This window comes from Ranitomeya variabilis, chromosome 6 (genome assembly GCF_051348905.1).
Source record: "Ranitomeya variabilis isolate aRanVar5 chromosome 6, aRanVar5.hap1, whole genome shotgun sequence".
Lineage (NCBI taxonomy): Eukaryota > Metazoa > Chordata > Amphibia > Anura > Dendrobatidae > Ranitomeya > Ranitomeya variabilis.
In genome coordinates this window covers 464,043,908-464,068,045 of record NC_135237.1, presented here as the reverse complement: position 1 = coordinate 464,068,045, position 24,138 = coordinate 464,043,908, and the positions used below count along the sequence as shown (strand labels likewise).

General features: G+C 44.2%; 1 protein-coding gene across 14 annotated transcripts in view; it reads left to right on the top strand.

Annotated features, from left to right (window-relative positions):
* Positions 1-24,138, top strand: part of ASPH (aspartate beta-hydroxylase) — a 221,653-nt gene that overhangs the window by 67,453 nt on the left and 130,062 nt on the right. For 7 of the 14 annotated variants that reach the window (XM_077270549.1, XM_077270554.1, XM_077270550.1 and 4 more), the window contains 10 exons: positions 7,409-7,474; positions 7,664-7,711; positions 11,081-11,155; positions 12,870-13,274; positions 15,093-15,149; positions 15,277-15,336; positions 17,089-17,112; positions 19,346-19,390; positions 21,653-21,679; positions 23,408-23,446. In XM_077270549.1, the coding sequence (XP_077126664.1) occupies positions 7,409-7,474; positions 7,664-7,711; positions 11,081-11,155; positions 12,870-13,274; positions 15,093-15,149; positions 15,277-15,336; positions 17,089-17,112; positions 19,346-19,390; positions 21,653-21,679; positions 23,408-23,446 (846 nt within the window). The remainder of the gene's footprint in view (positions 1-7,408; positions 7,475-7,663; positions 7,712-11,080; positions 11,156-12,869; positions 13,275-15,092; positions 15,150-15,276; positions 15,337-17,088; positions 17,113-19,345; positions 19,391-21,652; positions 21,680-23,407; positions 23,447-24,138) is intronic. The other 7 variants (XM_077270552.1, XM_077270551.1, XM_077270558.1 and 4 more) reach the window with 2 other exon arrangements.

Below are 24,138 nucleotides of genomic sequence, written 5' to 3'. Positions count from 1 at the left end.
GATTTTACCTGTAAATTGTGAATTTTGAGAATAAATAATTAGTCCTGGCGGAGAAAGAAGCAGATTTATCTGATCAGATGTTTCACAGATTCACTACTTCTCATGTGTACTATTGATTTATGAAATAAAAATGAAAACGACGGGTTATGCTTTAACCCCTTCGATATCTGCCGTACATGTACGGCGCAAGTCTGAAGCGGTGTAATGCGTGGGTTCAAATGGTGATGGCCGTGTATTACAGCCAAGACCTGTCTGTAAAAATTACAGGTGGAACGGAGCCCTGCCTGGGATTGTTAGTCTCTGGCCGTGGCCTTTAATACGGCATGGGGCGTGTGACTCCATGCACTCATCAGCGGGCCAGTGACAAGATCGCAGGTCGCCAATGGTTGCTATGACACCCAGGAGTCCGCTGAAGTCCCCCCATGCTTGTCATTAAGGAGCTCCTTTGAAAGCCTGCTTGTGCCGCACTTCAAAGGAGACCGTGATTTTTTTTTTCTATATGTGGCATTGCTGTATACAGCAGGAGAGATCAGGTAAAAAAAAAATAAATATAAAAATAAAAAATTGAAAGAAAAAAAAAAAGTTCAAATTACCCCATTTTCCCTGATTAAAAATGGATATTAAAAAAATATAAAGAAAATGCACGTGATATTGCCGCTTTCAGAAAAGTCCGATGTATCAATATATAAAAATAATTCACCAAATTGGTAAACGTGTGGAAAAAGATCACCAAAATTACGAAGCTTTTTGGACACTGTAATGCCACAGAAAATGCTGTAACAAGCGATCAAAATGTCCCATCTATCCCAAAATTGTGTCAATAAAAACATCTCTCACCGCAAAAAATAAGCAGTCACACATCTCCATCGACCAAAAAAATAGAACCTTAACAGGTCTCGGAAAATGGCTACCTAACCCCCCAATTTTTTTTTTTATTTGCAGACTTCTGATTTTTTACTTATTTATTTATTTTTTTCACCACTAAAATAATTTAAAAACACTGGACATGTTTGATATCACTGAAATTGTACTGATGGGCAGGATCATATTGTAAAGTTATTTTTACAGCACAATGTACAGGGTAAAAACAGTTCCCAAAAAATGTCAGAATTGCAGGGTTTTTTTTCACAATTTCTCCCCGCTTGGAATCTTCTTTCCGTTTTCCAGCATACTATATGGTAAAATGAATGGTGTAATTCAAATGTACAACACAAAAAACAAGTCCTCATATGTCTGTCGACCGAAAAATAAGAGTTATGGCCCTGTGAAGAAGGGGAGGAAAAACGAAAACTCAGAAACAGAATTTGGCCCTGTCGTGAAGGGGTTAAGCAAACACAAATGTAAGAATGTTGGTTAAAGCATCACTCCAGCATATATATTATTTTTTTTTTTTAGTGTTGGAGTGGTGCTTCTAATGTAAGGTCCCAGCTCTGGCTCTCATACACAATCTCTAGCATCTTCACCTTTTTTCGACGCCGCTCTGGTTCCGCGACACCATCTTTTGACCACACATTTGACTGTCCGGAGGTTATGTCACAAGCTCTGAGTGCAAGTCTTATTAGAGCCAGAGCAAAGCTCTCAGACCTGGATTGAAGAGTGACCTTCAGCTCGCTCCATGAAACACTGGAGTGATCCGGGAGGTCACAAGCTGCCGGAGACCGACGAGCAGCGGTGATGAAAGGTGAAGATGGCAGCAGATGAGCATAAGAGTAGAGTCAAGGACCTTAGTTTAGAAGCGCCACTCTTAGTGGTGAAATAAAAAATCGCTGGAGTGGTGCTTTAATGAGGGTAAGCTTTGGCTATACATTTAAAAAAAAATTCCACCCTTGAACAGTTTATAAATCTATGGAAATTCTTAGAGGATATTCTACAGGACAGCTGTTAGATACACTACATGTGCACTTTTGCTTTGACAGAATAAAACTGAATGTCACAACATAAGTCTGCTTTAATAAAGCATAGCTCCTTTTTGTATCCTTTAGGGGAGGGGTGGGAATCTTTTTTTTTTTTTTTTTTTTTTTTCTCCTTCTGCCAACGACCATTTGGGTCTTTAAACCATCCTTTGTGGGCCGTACAAATAGCACACTAATGTCGCCCTCAAAGTACGTCCTGACGCCAACACTGGTGTCAGGATCTAAGCTTTCATTGCATGCAGCTCAGCATTCAATAGTGAACACTGCGTGCGCATTCTCACACAGCAAGAAGAAATTAATGGCCCGGCGGACATCAAAATACAGCTTCCGGCCTAAGTACTGCGTTTTTTTTTTTTTTTTTTCAGGAATCTGCCTGAGGTCCGAATAAAAGGTCATTGAGGTTCCTCACATCTGCTTTAGGGTTACATGTCCCCACTGTTTTCTAAAGCTTTTTGCCTCCTTCCCACTGGCATTTAAAGGGAATCTGTCAGCAGGTTTTGCTACCTTATGAAACGGCAGCCTAATGAAGGTAAAGAAAAGCTGAAACCAATGATATATCACTTGGATTACTAGGTGCAGCCGTTCTGACACAATCAGCGTTTTAGATTTAGCAATACAACAGAGCTTAGGAAGCTACCCCGGCCCCACCACAGCTAACCCCGGCCCCACCACAGCTAACCCCGGCCCCACCACAGCTAACCCCGGTCCCACCACAGCTAACCCCGGCCCCACCACAGCTAACCCCGCCCACACCACAGCTAACCCCGCCCACACCACAGCTAACCCCGCCCCACCACAGCTAACCCCGCCCCACCACAGCTAACCCTGGTCCCACCACAGCTAACCCCGCCCCACCACAGCTAACCCCGGCCACACCAGGCTCTGTAAACAATGTATGTACAATGTGCATAGACAGTGAGGTGCCTATCGCAGGAGGGGGCGTGTCAGACTAGCATGCATGTGCTGCTGTGTCCAACACTGAAAAGCTCCAGGTGCTAAAACATTCATTGCAAGAAAACAAAACTACTGAGCTTGGTAAGAGAGGCATGACTGAAATCTGTGTTTTCTCCCCTTCCTCATGCTGTGTTCAGATTACATGACAAAAACTTGCTGACATATTCCCTTCAACTGCTTCTTGACATAAGTATACATGCTATGAGTAGCGGGGCAGTGGCCACCTCCTGATGTGCAAACTGTTAATAACCCACAATTCCACTTATGAGAAAAACATCCAGCCTCTTGTTAAATGCTGCTTTGTCTGCCATTACTACCTCTTGTGATGGGGCTGTTCACAATCTGACTGCACTAACTGTAAAGAACCCTTTCCTCCACCTATAGTGAGTGCCCCCTGGTACTTTGGAAGGAACCAATCATATGCCAGTCCTTTGTATTGACCACACATACAGTGGGGCAAAAAAGTATTTAGTCATTCAGCAATAGTGCAAGTTCCACCACTTAAAAAGATGAGAGGCGTCTGTAATTTACATCATAGTTAGACCTCAACTATGGGAGACAAACTGAGAAAAAAAAATCCAGAAAATCACATTGTCTGTTTTTTTATCATTTTATTTGCATATTATGGTGGAAAATAAGTATTTGGTCAGAAACAAACAATCAAGATTTCTGGCTCTCACAGACCTGTAACTTCTTCTTTAAGAGTCTCCTCTTTCCTCCACTCATTACCTGTAGTAATGGCACCTGTTTAAACTTGTTATCAGTATAAAAAGACACCTGTGCACACCCTCAAACAGTCTGACTCCAAACTCCACTATGGTGAAGACCAAAGAGCTGTCAAAGGACACCAGAAACAAAATTGTAGCCCTGCACCAGGCTGGGAAGACTGAATCTGCAATAGCCAACCAGCTTGGAGTGAAGAAATCAACAGTGGGAGCAATAATTAGAAAATGGAAGACATTCAAGACCACTGATAATCTCCCTCGATCTGGGGCTCCACGCAAAATCCCACCCCGTGGGGTCAGAATAATCACAAGAACGGTGAGCAAAAATCCCAGAACCACGCGGGGGGACCTAGTGAATGAACTGCAGAGAGCTGGGACCAATGTAACAAGGCCTACCATAAGTAACACACTACGCCACCATGGACTCAGATCCTGCAGTGCCAGATGTGTCCCACTGCTTAAGCCAGTACATGTCCGGGCCCGTCTGAAGTTTGCTAGAGAGCATTTGGATGATCCATAGGAGTTTTGGGAGAATGTCCTATGGTCTGATGAAACCAAACTGGAACTGTTTGGTAGAAACACAACTTGTCGTGTTTGGAGGAAAAAGAATACTGAGTTGCATCCATCAAACACCATACCTACTGTAAAGCATGGTGGTGGAAACATCATGCTTTGGGGCTGTTTCTCTGCAAAGGGGCCAGGACGACTGATCCGGGTACATGAAAGAATGAATGGGGCCATGTGTCATGAGATTTTGAGTGCAAACCTCCTTCCATCAGCAAGGGCATTGAAGATGAAACGTGGCTGGGTCTTTCAACATAACAATGATCCAAAGCACACCGCTAGGGCAACGAAGGAGTGGCTTCGTAAGAAGCATTTCAAGGTCCTGGAGTGGCCTAGCCAGTCTCCAGATCTCAACCCTATAGAAAACCTTTGGAGGGAGTTGAAAGTCCGTGTTGCCAAGCGAAAAGCCAAAAACATCACTGCTCTAGAGGAGATCTGCATGGAGGAATGGGCCAACATACCAACAACAGTGTGTGGCAACCTTGTGAAGACTTACAGAAAACGTTTGACCTCTGTCATTGCCAACAAAGGATATATTACAAAGTATTGAGATGAAATTTTGTTTCTGACCAAATACTTATTTTCCACCATAATATGCAAATAAAATGATAAAAAAACAGACAATGTGATTTTCTGGATTTTTTTTTCTCAGTTTGTCTCCCATAGTTGAGGTCTACCTACGATGTAAATTACAGACGCCTCTCATCTTTTTAAGTGGTGGAACTTGCACTATTGCTGAATGACTAAATACTTTTTTGCCCCACTGTATATTTGAGCATATAAATGAGATCTCCTCTGAGATGTCTCATTTGTAAGCTAAACTTTTCTAACCTCTCAACATATGATAGATCAAAGGCAGTGACTCGATTATTACATTTGATGGTAGGCCTGATTGTAGCATTCCAATATCCTTTTTAATATATGGATCCCGTATTCATGAGTTATTTATGGAAGATGTATGGACTCAGGAGGTAAAGTCCTGGCTGGAAGATATGTGTCACCGAGGTGGCTGGCATCGGTAATGTAAGTCCTGGAAAAGAGGGCATTGGTGACAATGTTACGGAGAGGTATTTTAGTGGACCAGATTTTGGGTCTGGGATTTAGGAGTGACCACAAGACCTTGGGTGGGAAAGGTCGTTCCTATACATTCTAGTCCCGGGGCTTGCAGGTCCTACATTAGGCAGCTGGGTTGCCTCAGGAATGGTCTGTAGTGTTGGAGAGGAAAAGAACATTAAAGGAAACCTGTCACCAGTTTTTTTTGCTCCTAAACCCTGCCCATCACTTTTTCAAAATCATGAGTGGGGTTCCCACAAACCCTTTATAGCCTCAGATAGTGCTTTACATTTGTCCCACACTGTATGTAAATTGCGCTGTTCGGTCTGATGGGTGTCTCCACATTGTGTTCAGCGCCACCCTGGACCCTTCAAACGCCGCCTCTTATAAGTGCATGTAAGTGAATGACGTCTCTGTCATCCTCTTAGTGCCAGAAGTCTCGCACCTGGATGTAATATTGCAAAAGGATCTGGATAAGATGATTGAATGGGCAAACAATTGGCAAATGAGGTTTAATATAGAGTATTGCACAGAGTAATCCTGTTGCTGCAAATACATTCAATGAGAGTGTACTGGGGACTACAGAAGAGAAGGACTTGGGTATTCTGGTTACAAGTAATATTATATTGTCAAGCTCCGTTTTTATTATTCTTCAAAGTTTTATGTCCTCAGCAAAGGCAGACACTTAACTCTCAATCCCATCCACAAGGCCATTAATAAAGAGTAAACAATTGAATTTAAAACTGATCCTTGTGCTCTCCACCGCTGATCCTTGTGCTCTCCACCGCTGATCCTTGTGCTCTCCACCGCTGATCCTTGTGCTCTCCACTGCTGATCCTTGTGCTCTCCACCGCTGATCCTTGTGCTCTCCACCGCTGATCCTTGTGCTTTCCACCGCTGATCCTTGTGCTCTCCACCGCTGATCCTTGTGCCCTCCACCGCTGTCCCTTGTGCTCCCCACCGCTGACCCCCCTGTGCTCCCCACCGCTGACCCCCCTGTGCTCCCCACCGCTGACCCCCCTGTGCTCCCCACCGCTGACCCCCCCTGTGCTCCCCACCGCTGACCCCCCCTGTGCTCCCCACCGCTGACCCCCCCTGTGCTCCCCACCGCTGACCCCCCCTGTGCTCCCCACCGCTGACCCCCCCTGTGCTCTCCACCGCTGACCCCCCCCCTGTGCTCCCCACCGCTGACCCCCCCTGTGCTCCCCACCGCTGACCCCCCCGTGCTCCCCACCGCTGACCCCCCCGTGCTCCCCACCGCTGACCCCCCTGTGCTCCCCACCGCTGACCCCCCTGTGCTCCCCACCGCTGACCCCCCCTGTGCTCCCCACCGCTGACCCCCCTGTGCTCCCCACCGCTGACCCCCCCTGTGCTCCCCACCGCTGACCCCCCTGTGCTCCCCACCGCTGACCCCCCCTGTGCTCCCCACCGCTGACCCCTGTGCTCCCCACTGCTGACTTTATTCCAGTTAGCAAATGTACCAGTTACAACAACTAATTCCTGTCCCTTTAATGCACAATGCAATCATATAGTGTAAAAATATGATTTTAAAACCATGAGAGAATTCAGAAATATTGCGCTATGCTAAATGTTGCAGCAGGTAAAGCAATTTAATCCCATGAAGGTAAAGAAAGTGATGAATCTATCCATAAAATGCTGTAGAGGAGAATACTTTGTGTAAGGCACCCTATTTGATATATGCATACAAAAATCTATCAAGTTCTTGTCCTGCTGTGAGCAAAAAAATAAACAATGAACAAAAGTGGAGCTTAAAAAATAATGTGGCAGCAAAAATAAAAGGATAAAGTAAATTGCAACAGGAGCCAACAAATGTGGGTCTGAGCCCCATGCTCTGTCAGGAGAGTACGATCTCCCAAGTTAATAGTTACAATCTCAGCTTTGCCAATGCATGCTGGAAGTTGTAGTTTTACACCGGCTGGAGTGCCGCAGGTGTCTGACCCCTGGTCTGCTGTATGTAGCTTACACTGAATGACTTGTTATTTCTCAGTGACATTATATATTTACAGTGCTAATCACAAATGTAAATGTTCACATCCCTTTTTCATGTTTAAACCTGTCTGGTTGTGTACTCAGGGCTATATACTGATATACGCTGACCTTAGACACCCTAATCCTGTGTAAATGGCAAGTGTACAGTTGCAGAAAGAAGGTTTTATTATTTTACTGTACTTCTTCCAGACATCTCCGATGCTACTTTAGAGAAGGTGCTGAAGGATATAAAAGATTCCCAACCGTCTGAGAATGGTAAGTGAATTGGCTCCTACTTAATAACTGTCGGAGTTCCCATCTGAATAGTTATTCAGGGATCCAACAGAAATCCCAACGTAGTGCACTGTAATATTGTCAGCCAAGCCGAATGCTGTCGTACCATGTAGTCAGAATGTTTTCTGCTTTACTGTTTTTGTAATTTTAGAAAATTCACCTTTGTTTCAGATGCATTTGACTTAGAAGATGCGCTGGATGATCATGAAACACAAGATGGTAATGATTTTTCCTTTGTTACCCATTTATATATTGGCACAGGGTTGTACAACTTGGGACAAAGCACTCCCATCAAAATTTTTATCCTCTTAATATATTGCACTCATCATATTATTTAGCACTGTGTACTTACAATTGCTCATTTTGCATTTCTACTCCGCTAATTCTTCTCTTTTCCATTAAGTCTGTGACATCACGTGATAAAAAAACTGACTAGCTGAATCCTTCTAAGCTCTTTGTATAAGTCATTTTTCCCTATATGAATCATCACTGCAAAAGTCCCCTGCCAGGGGCCTCTGGGCCAGGCATTACATAGAGCAGCGAAAAGAGAAGAATTATCTGGGTAGAAAGGCAAAATGAGTAATTGTAAGTACGCAGTGCTATATAATATGATGACTGCAATATTATTTATATTTATTATATTGTCATTTATTCCATGGCACTTTACATGTGAAAAAACAAGTACAATATTCTCGAGTAAAGAGAGTCACCGACTGGTACAAGAGGAGAGTGGACCCTGCCCGCGAGGTCTCAGTCTACAAGGGATGGGGAGGATACAGTAGGTGAGGGTAGAGTTAGTCATGCAGCGGTATGGTGGAACGAGGGTTAGTACAATTTGTACTCCTGCCAGAAGAGATGGGTCTTCAGATTCCTTATGAAGTTTTCCATGGTAGGCAAGAGTCTGATATGTTGGGGTAGAGCGTTCCAAAGCAGGGGGATGCACAGGAAAAATGTATGTAATTGTGGGAAGAGAAGATAAGAGGGGAGTAGAAAAGGAGATCTTGTGAGGATCGGAGGTTGCGTGCAGGAAAGTACAGCGAGACGAGGTCACAGATGTCTAGAGGAGACAGGTTGTGGATGGCTTTGTATGTCACGTTAAGATTTTAAACAGGTCCAGGAGGAGGACAGAGTAGTGTCGCTTGGATTTGACAGTTAGTAGGTCATTGATTTTAGTCTGGGCAGTTTCAGTGGAATGATGCATTCGGATGCCAGACTGTAAGCCGTCAAAGAGTGAGCAGGAGGAGAGCTGTGAGGACCGTTCAAGATGGACACTGTTCCAGTAATTTTGAGGCATGGGGGAGAAGCGATATGGCCCTATAGCTAGAGGATGGATCAAGGGAGGGCTTTCTCAGGATGGGTGTGATCGAGGCATGTTTGAAGCACGAAGGGAAGACACCAGTTAGTGATAGGTTAAGAAGATGGGTTTGGGTTGGGATGAAGACTGGTGAGGTTTGTGATGAGGTGGGACTGGATCAGGTCCAGTGCACAGGTGGTGAGGTGTGATTTGTAGAGTGGAGCTGAAAGTTGATCTTCCATAATGGCGGATAAGCTGGTTTTGGAGGAGGAGGGCTGAATAGTTATGAGTAGAGATGAGCAAATTTGCTTGCGTTCCTTCTTATTCGGCTACAGCTATAGCTTGCCGAATAATAGGGAACCCGAGCAAATTCGCTCATCTTTAGTTATGAGGAGGGGCTGTGTGTACTGTCCAAAACTTTCTCTGATTTTATCTTTAGCTTGAACAATGAGGCAAAATCTTCAGCTGAGATTAGAGAAGAGGGAGGATGTGCTGGGGGGCAGAGGAGACAATTGAAAGAATAGCTGTTTAGGTTTGTGAGACAGGGAGGATATGAGAGATAAGAAGTATGTTTGTTCTTTAGTCATCAGGCTAGTGTACCAGGGTTGCCTGTTGATGTGCAAACTTTGATATGAGTGAGGGGAGCAACTGATTCGAGAGGTGCAGCTGTTGTGCTGTTATATAAAGCGGCAGCAGCATCTGCTTTATGTAAGGAACAGTGATGAACGAACCTGCTCGGATAAGGTGTTATCTAAGCATGCTTGGGTGCTAACAGAGTGACTTTGGCATGCTTGAACAATATGTTAGAGTGCCTTTGCCTGCATGTCTCGCGACTGTTGGACAGCCTGAACACATGCAGGGATTACCCCATCAGAAGAATTTTACTACATTGATTGAGTTACTTTGTACTCTGCCTGACCTCATTATCATCAATGTCAGCCTCCTTTTAGGTGGGTGCCAAAATGTGCTCTGTGCTTTTGCTCCTGCCTCAAAAAGGTGGACACTAGCGATGAGCGAGTGTACTCGTTGCTCGGGTTTTCCCCAGCACTCTTGGGTGACCTCCGAGTATTTATCATTCAGCTGCCACCGATGAAAACTAAATCTCACCGGAGTGTGCTGGGGAAAACCCGAGCAACGAGTACACTCGCTCATCACTACTTTTATGTGATGTGATCCCAGCCTTAAAGGAGATGTCCACTACTGTGACAACCCCTTCTCGATCTGAATGTTTGCTCTCTTTAAAATAAAAACACCTAGACTCGCCTCCGATGCTGAGGCTGGCCCCTCACTTTCTCTTCATTACATATACATTTAAAATCGGGGACAGTGACGCCAGGCATGATTGGGCGCTGAGTGCTGACACCGCTGGAACATCGGCAGCACTGGAGGGGAGTATAGGGGTTTTTATTTTAAAGTGAACCTGTCAGCAGTTTTGACCGATATAAGATACGGGCATCACCTTTCAGGGCTTATACACAGCATTCTATAATGCTGTATATCTGCCCCATCCCGACCTGGAAGAACTGAAAAATAGGTTTTATTATACTCCCCTGCGGGGCGGTCCGGTCAGATGGGTGTCACTGGTCTTGGTCCGACGCCTCCCATCTTCTTATGATCCTCGTCCTCCTGCTTGTTTCTTGTGGATGACATGACTCTGCGTCATCCACACAGTCTCCTCGGCATCACGCTCCTGCGCAGGCCTATTTATCTGCCCTGTTGAGGCCAGAGCAAAGTCCCTCGGTGCACAGGTGCCGGAAAAGGTCAAAGAGCCCATGGGATCGGACCGCCCCACCACAGGTGAGTATAATACGTTATTTTTCAGTTCTTCCATGTCGGGTTGGGGGCAGATATGCAGCATTCTAGAATGCTGTACATGAGCCCTGAAAGGTGATGGCCGTATCTTATATCGGCCAAGACTGCTGGCAGGTTCACTGTAACGGGTGCAGACATTCAGATTGAGCCATTTAAGAGGGTTACAGCATGAAGATGCCAGCAAAAGTATTCAATCTTTGTCATCAAGCTTATACAATGATGGGGAGGTTAAAGATAAAATATTAGAAGTTTAATTGCTTTTTATTTATATTGGAATTAAGTTTTTGGTCCGACCGATGATTAAAAAGCAATTGCTGCTTCTACTGTTCCCCCCCAAAGCTCCAGTTTTGACCTTCTCCAGATCAGTGGGGTGGGAGTCAATGGAGATAAAAAAACAAACCAGCATTTCTTCTGCCACTTTGAGCCTCACGGCCCTTTCAAACCTCTGAGATTAAATTTTTGAGCCCTTTTTGTGTTTTCAGATGCAGAAAGTGAATTCTCCTTAGAAGATGCTGTGGAGCCCAGTGTTGTTTATGGATCACTTAGCTCTGAACCAGGTATGCTTAGGAGGAACTTAATTTATTACATAAGTGAAGGGAACAAATGTGGTGTTCTTATTTCTGTTTTGCAAAGTGCCATATGCACTCGTTTTCTTGAACATCCCATATTTATTGTGTAATGAAGTGTCTGAAGGAAAAAATGACTAATATTTGTCATGTTTCTATTTTGTCAGTGTATAGTCACAGTAAGTTTTTGTTTTGACACCTTCGATTATAAGCTACGGTCACCTTTGTACTGACTTTTGCATTTTGACATTTTTGCAAAATAAGCCACTTTCTAAATAATCTTCAAATACATATTTCCTCCAGTTTTCTGTTGTCCTGAAGCAGAACTGTCAGCACTGGCCCCCTTTTGGCGTTCTGCTCTGTCTATGGTTCTGTGAAAAATTCGCACACACTGACTGATGACATCCTAGTGCATGCGTTTGATTGAAGATTGAGAAACCTCCATCAGTGTTTTTTGGCATTTGATAAAAACTAGTGAAACTATGATGGTAAAAACTGACACTGATGAAAATCTGGTCCAAAACTAAAAAATTGTTCAGTTTATTTTTTGCGTATGCTAAAAATCACTGATCACTCTGTGTGACTACAGACTTATGAATCCCCCCAGTGCACGCACTGTGCGCTGCGAGGATTCCCCTGTTTCTGAGCCGGGACCAGCGGGTACGTATGCAATATGTATACTGCCTGCCACAGCCCGACTAGTAGGTGCAGTCTCTCTCCATACACATAGAGTGATCGCAGTCTTATCAATTTAGACCAGACAATATGTGCACACGATGTCGTTTTCAGCCAGGTCGTAGTCTAATCCTGCATAAAAAAAAGCGCTGAAAAACTATAAAAAGAATTACCCTATGCACAACAATGTCAAAATTACTTTTATATTCAGGTTTTTGGAGCTTCTTTCAAAGAACCTGAAAACTGATACATGCTGCCTAATCCACACGCAGCATGTGTAAGACATTAGAAAAAAACACAGAAAAATTGAGTTTGGTTTGAGTTGGTATACATGCAGCACATAGATGCATGTTCACATTAGCCATAAAATAAAACCTGCAAGAAACAAAATGAGCAAAGACCCTGTTGTAACTAAAAAAGTAAAAAACAAGTGCATTTAAAATGCACAGAGTTCTTAGTAATACTATTTTTGATCAAAAATCGCATATAAGCCATCCCACCGTGACAAGGTGACTCTGATCGGGACGGTCCTACACTGTCTAATATTAAAAACCTTACCATGCATCAAAGTTGACCTCAGTGTGTGAATAAGGGCAGGCAAAAGGACCGAGTTCCAACCAGCGGACACCAGTCTGGGGAAGCCTTTAAATGTAATTTCCATCTCAGGAGAGGGAGGCCACACCCCGGCTTGCACAGAATGCAAAAATACAAAGAAAAAACAAAAACAAAAAGTGAGCTTGATTTGAGTTGGTGTACATGCAGCACATGTATGGGAGGGATATGCCACATGAGAAAAGTCTGAAGCTAGGGGAAAGTTGCAAGCTAAATATTGTGGGGTGTAAATCTGAAGAGAATAAGACTGGAGACTGAAACATCAATGTAAGATCTGTCTGATGGATGGGTTTTGGGATGTAGTCAACAGTTGCCTTTCAATAATGTTTTCTCCAAAATGCCAGAACATACATTTCATCTTCTGTGAGTGATTGCCAGACATTAAATAGACCTTTATTAATTGTTTTCACCATCTTAGAAGTAAAAGAAGAGCCGGTGGAAGAACTAGTAATAGAGGAACATGTTGGTGTGGACGAGCCTGCAGCAGATGACCTGGTCTTTGAGGATGTTTTGGAGCGCGAAGCTGCTGCTGATGACAATGAGGAGGAAGAAACATTAAATCCGGAAGATGAACCAGAACCTGTATATGAGCAAGAGGTAGAGGAGACGGAAACTGAATTTCTGAATGCTCCGAATACAGACACAGAAGAGCCTGTACCTGCCGATGAGGAATATGAAGCTGAAGAACCTGCGGAGCCGGCTACAGAGGAACAAGAACCGTGGGATGACAATTTTGAGAACGACCCAGAAAATCAAGAATTTGAAACACACGAAGACTTGATAAACCAACCAGCTGATGAAGCGGTGTTTGATGGCGATGAAGGTATTTACATTGTTCTTTTATATAGAGATCGCTCTCTCCATGAGATGAATTGGCTACTTACAGAGTGAGGCTAATGTCATCTTGGAGAATCTTGTGTAGCGGTTAGTTATTTTACATCCATGCTAAGTAATGGAATAATAGGTTCCAACGTTTGCAGAACTGGTCACATATAGAACTATCCGTCTAAGAGCCATTGTCCTCCACAACAAAAACTAAGGACATTTCAGATTGTTTCTTCGCACTCTTAAATATGGGGCCTTGGTTGCATTTTTAACAGATTTGGTCTTCAAATAACATGAATGGTAATACGAAAAGGGACACAAAATACATTGCAGTTCAACACACAGTATTTTCTTAGATCGGAAAGCAAAAACTACAGTCTACGGACAACAAAGTTCCAAAGATCCTCATACTCTAAGCACACTCGCTTTAAAAATATACTCATCCAAGCACTGAAAACCACCAAAATGTCACAAGCCACAACGCATCGTACAATAACATCTGTGCTGTGCTTGCATTTAGGGAACATCAAGGCGCATCTCACAAAATTAGAATATCATCAAAAAGTTAATTTATTTCAGTTCTTCAATACAAAAAGTGAAACTCATATATTAGTCATTACCAACAGAGTGATCTATTTCAAGTATTAATTTCTGTTAATGCTGATGATTATGGCTTACAGCCAGTGAAAACCCAAAAGTCTTTATCTCAGTAAATCAGAATACTTTATAATATACCAGCTTGAGAAATTATTTTAAAATCCGAAATGTTGGCCTACTGAAATGTATGTTCAGTAAATGCACTCAATACTTGGTCATTGCTCCTTCTGCATCAATTACCGCATCAACGCGGCATGGCGTGGAGGCGATCAGCCTGTGGCAGTGCTGAGGTGTTATGGAAGCCCAGGTTGCTTTGATAGCAGCCTTCAGCTCGTCTGTATTGTTGGGTCTGGTGTCTCTCATCTTCCTCTTCATAATACACCATAGATTCTCTATGGGTTAAGGTCAGGCGAGTTTGCTGGCCAATCATTCACAGTGATACTGTTGTTATTAAACCAGGTATTGGTACTTTTGGCAGTGTGGACAGGTGCCAAGTCCTGCTGGAGAATGAAATTTCCATCTCCAAAAATCCTGTCGGCAGAGGGAAGCATGAAGTGCTCTAAAATTTCCTGGTAGATGGCTGTGCTGACTTTGGTCTTGATAAAGCATAGTGGACCTACACCAGCAGATGACATGACTCCCCAAACCATCACTGATTGTGAAAACTTCACACTAGACCTCAAGCAGCTTGGATTGTGGCCTCTCCACTCTTCCTCCAGATTCTACCATCTACCAGGAAATTTTAGAGCAGGCCCATAATATTGATGACCTATCCTTAGGTTGGGTCTTCTATTGCAGACCAGTGGAGATCAGACACCCGGCACCCCCATGATCACCTGTTACTAGCTATGACGATGGCTGACTGTTCCATTCAGTGTGTCGAGAACCACAGAACAGCTCCTATGTAAGAGAATAGGAGCTTCGAATCTCCTTTACCGAGAACCATTTAACAACCATTTACACAAGGAGTTAAGTGAATTGTACCAGATACCTGGGTTATTATTGATGGGACCACCGAAGCTGCACAGAGGAGGTCTTTCTTGTATCGTATACAGCAGTATTTGAAGGACTGAACCACAAGATGTCAGTATTGTTTTCCAAACAAACCTTGCCATCCAAGCTCCTAGTGATACCCGTAGTTATGACGCTAGCAATCTGCTTTGTTACCGTCCTAGATTATGCTAGTGTATATAATTATAAATATGGATTTTGCTTTCAGTCAATGAATATAGTCCTCAAACCGAACTGGAAGAGGAAGAACCAGCAGAATTGTCAGGTATGGAAGGCGACCTGTATACTATGTGTAGAGGACTCGTTGGGTCTTCTCCCCAAATACCGGCTTATCGGACATATTTAGGAGTAGGAACATTTTTATTAACGTCCTATTACCTGGTGTTGTGCAGATTTTCCAGACGCAAATGCTGTGCATGAACCAGCAGAGGAATCTGCCACAGACACAGCAGGTAACGGCCTCCTTCATCCCTCAATATTGTAATTCTAGAAGCCTTGGTGATGTAGTAAACTGGCCGTGCCCTCAGCCCACCATTGTGTCACTACGATGTACTCCTGTGTCCTCGAAAGTGGAGCAGTAGTGATGAGTGCTCAGGTGAGGTGTTATCGGGGCATGCTCCTGTGCTGACCAAGTGTCGTACATGTTCAGGTCCCCGCTGCTGCATGTCTCGAGCTGTTCGACATCTGCAACACATGCAGCAAATGCCTGTTTATTAGGTAATCCCTGCATGTGTTGCTCCTGTCGAACAGCCCGAGAACATATTATTCAAGGCTGCCAAAGACACTCGGTTAGCACCCGAGCATGCTCGGATTACACCTTATCCAGGCACGTTCGCTTATCAGAACGGAGCAGTAATCTGTGCAGATGAGAACAGACTGCTCCGTGCTGTGGGTTATATACAATACAGTGATTTTCAGAAATGATTGTACTTCGAAGTCCGACACAATATTCATTTTGCTTTTAAAACTTTAAGCGCTCGTTAAACCTCATTTGAGCCATTAATAGTCAAGTTATGGCCACAGCTAAAATTGCTACAAAATGTATATAGGATGTAAAGGATATATATTTATACACCTTAATGTGTCCTGTGTTGGTTTTAACGTTTGTAACTCAAATACTGCCACCATGTGGAAGGATGGCCACATAACACACTAAGGCATTTTTATGTGTGGGCCAACGGAGGGAGACATTATTGTATATGCCGTAAAGGACACTGTGGCCCTCACTCACCTCCCAGGGTGTGGGGCTGAGGGAAAACAATGCTGCGCCACCAACTCACCAGTGTAGTGTAGAGCGGCCCCTGCTACACCTATAGTCATTAGTAGTGATGAGCGAGTGCACTCGTTGCTCGGGTGTCCTCCGAGTATTTGTTAGTGCTCGGAGATTTAGTTTCTGTTGATGCAGCTGCATGATGTGCGGCTGATAGACAGCTTGAATACATGTGAGGATTCCCTAGCAACCAGGCAACCCCCATATGTACTCAGCCTGTCTAGCAGTCGTAAATCCTGCAGCTAGGGAGACAGAAACTAAATCTCCGAGCACTAACAAATCCTCGGAGGTCACCCTATCATGCTCGGGAAAACACGAGCAATGAGTATACTCGCTCATCACTAGTCATCACCCATACCAAAGCGCCTTAGGAATGTGCAGCGTGATGTATTGGTACCAAGCGGGGGGAGGAGAAGAATCCAGTCTTATCCAAGCTCGCTCCTCCATGCCCTGCACTTGGCATGCAGCAGAGGTAGTCTCCAGCTCCACTAACCTGCGGGTTTACCTCAGCTGCTCCTTCACCCACCAGTGGCCGCCACGCCTGATGCATTCATCGCCCATATCATAGCGCTGTCCAGGGTTCGCCCAGCATGTTTTGGGCATTAACAAGGGGGTTCACACTTAGCGGTTCCTTCTGCCCAAGGACAGGAGGGTGGAGGACACGCGCCTCTCAGATCAGTGGCTCCTGTGTCCATCAGATCCTGGTTGTTTGGTGGGGAAGGCTGAACTCTGGGTAAACCTTCTGGGACAACACTCAAAGGGACCTACAATACAGTGCTATTGAATGAGGGCTCCACCAAACACCACTTGCACAAGGCAGGTAAAATGCAATGTAAAGGGGTCCCAACCACCAATGGTGACAGCTTTCATCGTAGTTATGTGTGTGTGTTTCAAGCATCAAATAAATATCTTTTTTTTTCCAATCTAAATCTAGAAACAGCAGAAGATAATGTAGAAGGTAAGATGGACACTTTTATACCTTTTTATAACCTTCTTGTCGAGGGCCCGTGCCACAGAGCATAAAAGTGTTTTTGTTTTTACTTTGGATGATGGGTGAGGGTGTAGACAAACCACAACATCTCCTGCTCGCCAGCATTACAACCATCTGTTCCTGTGACAAATGGGAGAGGGAGATGGCTGCTGCCTCTCGGCTTCCTGTGTGCCTGTACCAATGTGTTTCAGAAGTCTGACACCTCCGGCAGGCGGCATGGCGCAGCTCTGGCCTAAACTGTGTGCTTTCCCTTGCCATTCTGCAAGCAAAGGCAGCTTTGTCTCTACAGTATTGGAGGAACATGAGGCTTTTGAAGCCGGTCTAATCCACAGATCCAGACCGCTACAGAGCAGCAGTACAGTGGCATGTAAAAGTTTTGGTACCCCTGGTCTAAATTACTGTTATTGTGAACAGTTAAGCAAGTTGCCTAGCAAATAGATAAATGGCTGCACTCAATTGTACTAAAGCAAGGGAATGTGTGATACATGAAATGTGAATAGCATAATGGCTTGTGAAATCTATGAAAAAACACATGAGATGCTTAGCACAAAATTTGGCCAAAAAATGTGAGCCCATCCACCAAACGTCAAGGTAATCTCATGAAATGTGAATAGCCTATAAATGCAGGCTTTACCATGATATTAGCCAGAGGTAAGTGTTCACACTAGGCAATCAGGTCAGGGACGCATCCAATCCAGAAGATCACCTTGACGTTAGTGGATGGGCTCACATTTTTTGGCCAAATATTGTGCTAAGCATCTCAAGTGTTTTTTCATAGATTTCACAAGGCATTATGCTATTCACATTTCATGTATCACACATTCCCTTGCTTTAGTACAGTTGAGTGCAGCCATTCATGTATTTGCTATGTAAGTTGTTTTTGGTTATGCACCAGTTCAGACTAGTTCGCTGTTCAGTCAGTTTACCATTACTAGTTAAGCAAGTTGAACATGAAATGAACTTTTACATGAGCTTATTTTCCTTTTTGTAATTTTTTAAAATGTAAAAGATGAATTTATGAAAAAGATTTTTGCCTTAAATACAAATGTCATCTTTAGCTTTAGGTCTTTTAGAGATCATTTCATCTTTATCTTGCTTAACTGTTCAGAATAACAGTAATTTTGACCAGGGGTGCACAAACTTTTACATACAAGCCACTGTAGTACACAATAGAATTAGGAAACCTCTCAGTTCTTGAGTTGCTTGTTTGTAATTTTACCCATTTCTGATTATGAAAAGAAAACCGTTAAAGATGAGCTGTCTGCAGGTTATACAGCCCCCTAATGGTATTATGGTAAAGCACATTTAATTCTTATTCTATTCACGACTTGCTAGTAGAATTTCATTGGAGCATTTTTGAGAAATTTATTTTTTGAAGTTTTGTGCGAAAGTGCATTGTTGCAGGTACTTGATTGCTCACCTCTGCTGTACTTTGCCGCTCACCTCTGCTGTACTTTGCCGCTCACTCTTCCCTTATTGTCCTGACTTCCATGTGCAGGAACCCTCATTGCCTGGGTTTGTTTCATTCGGGTGGGCTGTTCCTGCTAAGTGAGTTCCTGATGACACTGCGACATCAATGTGCCGGCTCCAGCAATGTTATTAGTCGCTCCTTGCGTAGGTGCCATAATTGCAATGATGGTGCTTATGTAGGGGCACGGTTCACTGAGAGAGGAGTGACCTGTCAGTCAGTGACCACAGGCCAGTGGTGGGTGGTGAAGTACAGCAGAGCTGAGGAGTTAAGCGCCTGATTGCAGTTGAGCATAAGATTTCAAACATGGATTTCTCAATAACGTGCAGAACAATATTCTACTAGCAAGGTATGGATGAAATAAGCATTAAAGGGGCTTTCCACTCATATCCTGCTGACAGGTGATCTTGGTGATATGGTTTTTTTACACAATAAATCGTCCCCTTCCTGCGCTGCACATCTGCAGTTTCCTTGGTTGACGATTCTTCTTCATGGATCTCTTTGTACAGATGATGTAATAGTCAGGTGTTTGTATGGTCGGCTTTCTTTATGCCGACATGGCAAGAATCTGCGCCAGCTTGCAATTAGCTTTGCTAAAGTGCTGAGTTGGGACTTTACGGTTATTCTCACTTCTACTAATGAGATCAGAGTATTAAATACTACAGTGTTTTGTTCTAGCACCTCCACTTTCTGGACTCCTCATTCGCTCTACTCTTTTTCTTTCCCTTCTAGCTACAGAAGATGTTTTCAATGATGACATTGAAGACGAGGTTAATGGTAAGAACCGTTTAGCTCCATGTAATAAGTATATGATGATTTAACATAACCGGCCACTTGTGTAAGCACAATACTTTTCTAGCCAATTAAATCAGAAATGCATGTTAGGAGGATTTTGTGCAAGTTACCCAGCAATAATTAGAAATGTCAGGAGATGATTAATGATCGGTAGGGGCCCGGTAACTGCAGAAGGCGGCATATTCTGTATAGGTAGGAGCCTGTGTATCCACCCATAAGTATATGGGTAGAGGTGCGGTATAACTGTACAATATGGTCAGTGCTATTATTTAATCTTGGTGCTGATGTATTCCTGCACGTATCCGTCCGCACATCATTTGCATCTATGTGTAGGGAGCTGTTGGCTTCCCTGCTATTGCAAAATATGCAAGTGTGCTGGGCCCAAATGGAGAGTGTATGATGTAGGCATTCAAGTGTCACAAACACTGTACCCTCAGGTCCTGCACTGGCCTTAAAGCACCACTCCAGAGTTTATTTTATTATTTCACTGCTGGAGTGGCACTTAAAATCCAAGTTTCCTGCCCCCTGTCTGATACTCGCCTTTCAGCATTTATCGGCTTGTCTCCTGCAGTTTGTGTTTCAAGAGTTTCATGGAGCAAGCCGGAGGTCGCTTACTGGTGACTTATCTTCTGACTTCCAGCCAGTCAGAAGCTTTGCTCATAAGATGGCACTCTGGGACCGAAGCGGTGGTGAAAAACTATGAAGACGTTGGAGGATGGGTATATAACCGGGGGTGAGAGACGTACTCTTAAAGCACCGTTCCAGTGCTGAAAAAAACAAAACGCTGGAGTGTACTTCTCGGCCGTCACCCTAGTTGCAGCCATTTTATTTTTTTTTTTTCATTTTTTAAGCAGATAGACTGTGGATCTATGAAATTATTATTCAGTGTGATGTCCACACGGACGTGTCCCACAGATGTGTGAATGTAACCTAAAGCTTTATTAAAATGTCCTTTATTCGCATACATGTTATCCATGGTTAAAATAAGTTGTGTGATCATGCAAAAAAACTCAGACATGTCCATTTTTTACCGACATCACGTATGATCAGCACCATTACAAGTCTATGGCTGCGTGAAAATCATGGCCAGCACACGGACGGCGTCGGTGTGCAGTCAATAAAGTCAATCAGTATAAGAGAAGCTTTGTAATTTATTTTCCCATGACTCTGATCCAGAACACTAACACTCACATTTTTCTGCGTACGGGGACAAACAGACAACTGAATGAGGTCATGGGTCTTATTCAGACATCAGTGTTATTCACATCGGTATAAAAATGGCTGGTGTGTCCTCAGTGTTTGGCCGGCGTGTCCTAAGCCTTTGGCTGGCATGTCTTCAGTGTTTGGCCGGCGTGTCCCCTGGAGTTTGGCCGGCGTGTCCCCTGGAGTTTGGCCGGCGTGTCCCCTGGAGTTTGGCCGGCGTGTCCCCTGGAGTTTGGCCGGCGTGTCCCCTGGAGTTTGGACGGCGTGTCCCCTGGAGTTTGGCCGGCGTGTCCCCTGGAGTTTGGCCGGCGTATCCTCTGGAGTTTGGCCGGTGTATCCTCTGGAGTTTGGCCGGTGTATCCTCTGGAGTTTTGCCGGCGTGTCCTTTGGAGTTTGGCCGGTGTATCCTCTGGAGTTTTGCCGGCGTGTCCTTTGGAGTTTGGCCAGCGTGTCCTCGGTGTTTGGCCGGTGTTTCCTTGGTGTTTTTAAAATATGGCTAAATAAATAAACTACAATTCTTATCCTATTCTTTGACGTGTTGTATACAGACAGCATGGACCCATTGACATGTAGTGCGTGCTCGTGTCCTAAATGAGTATTTTCTGCGTCATCGAAAAAAATACTCGAGTCGCCACTGCTCCTTGTCTTGCTGCTGTTCCACAGCCGCAACACATGCAGGGATTGCCTAACAAACAGGCTTGTGTTGCAGCTGTTACACAAGCAGCCTCAGCGACTCGAGCATTCTTTCAACACGCCAAAATCGCTAGTTTAGGACACGAGTGTGCTCGGATAACACCTTATCCGAGCACGCTCACTCATCACTAATTGAGACTTTTCATCTGTGTTACCAATGAAAAACGGACATGTCTGATTTGTTTTTTCCCCTTACTACTTTTCCTTACACTATTTCCATCTGGCAGCTGCCTGTGCTGCACGCTAATGATCTCTTGGGGTATGTTTTATGCTGTTTAGCTTTTGTTATGAACAAAAATGCTTTTGACATTTTCACCAATTATATCTCTTTTATGCTTTCTTATCTAGAAGCTGAAACTGAGGAACCAGAGAGTCGTAAGTAATGGCCTTCCTCAGATCATATACTTTACAGCGCATTGGCATTATAGCTTAATAGCGTTATTAACTGCACGAACTTAGCCGAACGCTGTGGAGAGAAAATTAACTTATTCCCCCGCAGCCTGCATTCCGGTTTCAGCCACGGGGGCGGCGCCATCGCTGGTTGAGTTATGGCTTTGAGTATAGAGATGACCGCCACCAATGCAGAGCAAGCTGACAGTGAGTACAGGGGGCGCTGTTACAGCCGCCACTCTAAAGCCGTGACTGGACCCGCGCTGGTGCCTCCCTTGTGACTGAAACTGGAACACTGAAGGCGAATAAAGTTTGTTTTCTCCACGCAGAATTTGAATAAGTTAGAGAGCCAGGCATGTTAACGCTATTAACCTGCAGATTAACCCCATATCTGCAGGTTAAAGGGGTTGTCCACCACTAGGACAACCACTTCTTAATCTAAATGTTTGGCCCTGATAAAATAATAAAGCCTATACTCGCCTCCCGTGCAGGCGGCGTCGGCACTCGCGATGCAGGGGCTGTGATGCGGTGTTGTGACACGTGATGCCTGGCGCCCAATCAGCGGTGGTGTCACCGCTCATCCCTGACTTCCTCTTCATGTTCAGTTTGTCTGAAGGCAGAGACAGTGACGCCACCGCTGATTGGCTGCCAGGCATCACGTGTCACAACACCGCATCACCGCCCTGATACCGCGAGTGCCGACGCCGCCTGCACGGGAGGCGAGTATAGGCTTTATTATTTTATCAGGGCCAAACATTTAGTTTAACAAGGGGTTGTCCTAGTAGTGGACAAACCCTTTAATGGCGTTTTTTTCTGGTCACAGGTTCCCTTTTAAGGAGTATTCACATTTGACATATTTATAAATATACAAAATGGTGTGTACCCCTTTTTAATATTTACTAGAAACAAATCTATACATCGCTTACTGAATACATAACATTTTGGGCTGCATTACTGCTATATACAGGTACTTGGTGCACAAATTGTCCAACTCATGTGCGCCACCAGTCATGACAAGTTTTACCTTTCTTTTATGGTCATACATAAAACATGAACTCAATTAACTGGTAGGGTATATGCTGTAAAGAGCGAAAAAAAAAAAAAGGCCGGAATTCCTGTTTTGTTTTTTTGCTCACTGCACCTCTCAGAATACAATAGGGAGCGATCAAACGTGGTATGTACCCCACACGGTACCTATAAAAACATCAGCTCCGCACAGAAGTAACAAGCTCCCATATAGCTCCGTTGGCTGAAACTTGCCAGGTCATTTTACCATACATGAATGCTATAAAAACGGAACCCAAGAACCAATGGCGACATTTGCGTTTTGTTCACTGGGTATTTTTTTCCCACTTTCCAGTATATTACATAGTGTGAGGAATCCTTTCATTCCACACTACAACTCGTCTCTCATAAAACAAACCCTGATTTGGCGACGTGGATGGAAAATTTAAACCATTATGTTTTCATTAATATATCTGTGTTTTTGCACCAATATTCCTTGCTAGCTTGGTGTTTGGTGGGGTTATGGTGTTATATAGTTAGGTTGTAATTAAAGAGCCTTTTACGCCCAATCATGATCACTTGTACTGAGGTTGGCACCGTGCAGCAACATGTCATGGGACACGAGTTACGACAAGATCCTGCCCGCCTCTTTATTGCATTCTCTGGGTTCCCGTTATCTGTTGCAGTAACGTCTGCATTTTCTTGTAGCTCACGACCACGCTGACGTAGAGCTGGATGACGTACCTGGTAAGGATCAGATCGCTCTTCAGTTGATATTCGTGATGTGTTTCTGCTCAAACAATGTTATATTTGTTGGAAACCGTTTTTGGTTTATTTGTTCTTTTATCCCTATGTAATAGAAATGAAAAGTGAAAGGCTACAAAAGTCAGTGTGCACCTCAAAACACAGGAGAGACCATAACTGCTCGAGTGGATGACACTTGCCGTTTCCAGTGCTCTTGTGACCCAGCGGTTTCTTGCTCTGTTTATAGCACCGCCCCTAATGATGATTCGGTTGAGGGTGGTGCTAGAAGTTGTGAGGTGGCGCTGGTGTCACTCATTTATTACTACCCCTAATTGGGGATCTGTTTTATGGAGGTGCTAGAAGCTTTGAGGCGGCAATGGTGTCACTCACTGCTTTTATCACAGCCCTTAAAGGGGATCCATTTGAAGGCGGTGCTACAAGCTGTGGGGTGGCGCTGGTGACACTCACTGCATTTACCACCGCCCCTAATGATGATTTGATTGAGGGCTGTGCTAGAAGCTGTGAGGCAGCGCTGGCTTCACTAGCTACTTCTGTCTCTGCCCCTTTACGTCGTCTTCTTTCACAGTTAGAAGATGCAGTGGCGGAGATAGAAGCAGAATGCGGGTGCTGCACTCACTAGGACCCAAGATGTCTTCAGAGGGGGCGGCGATGTAAGAAACTGCAGAAAGTACCTG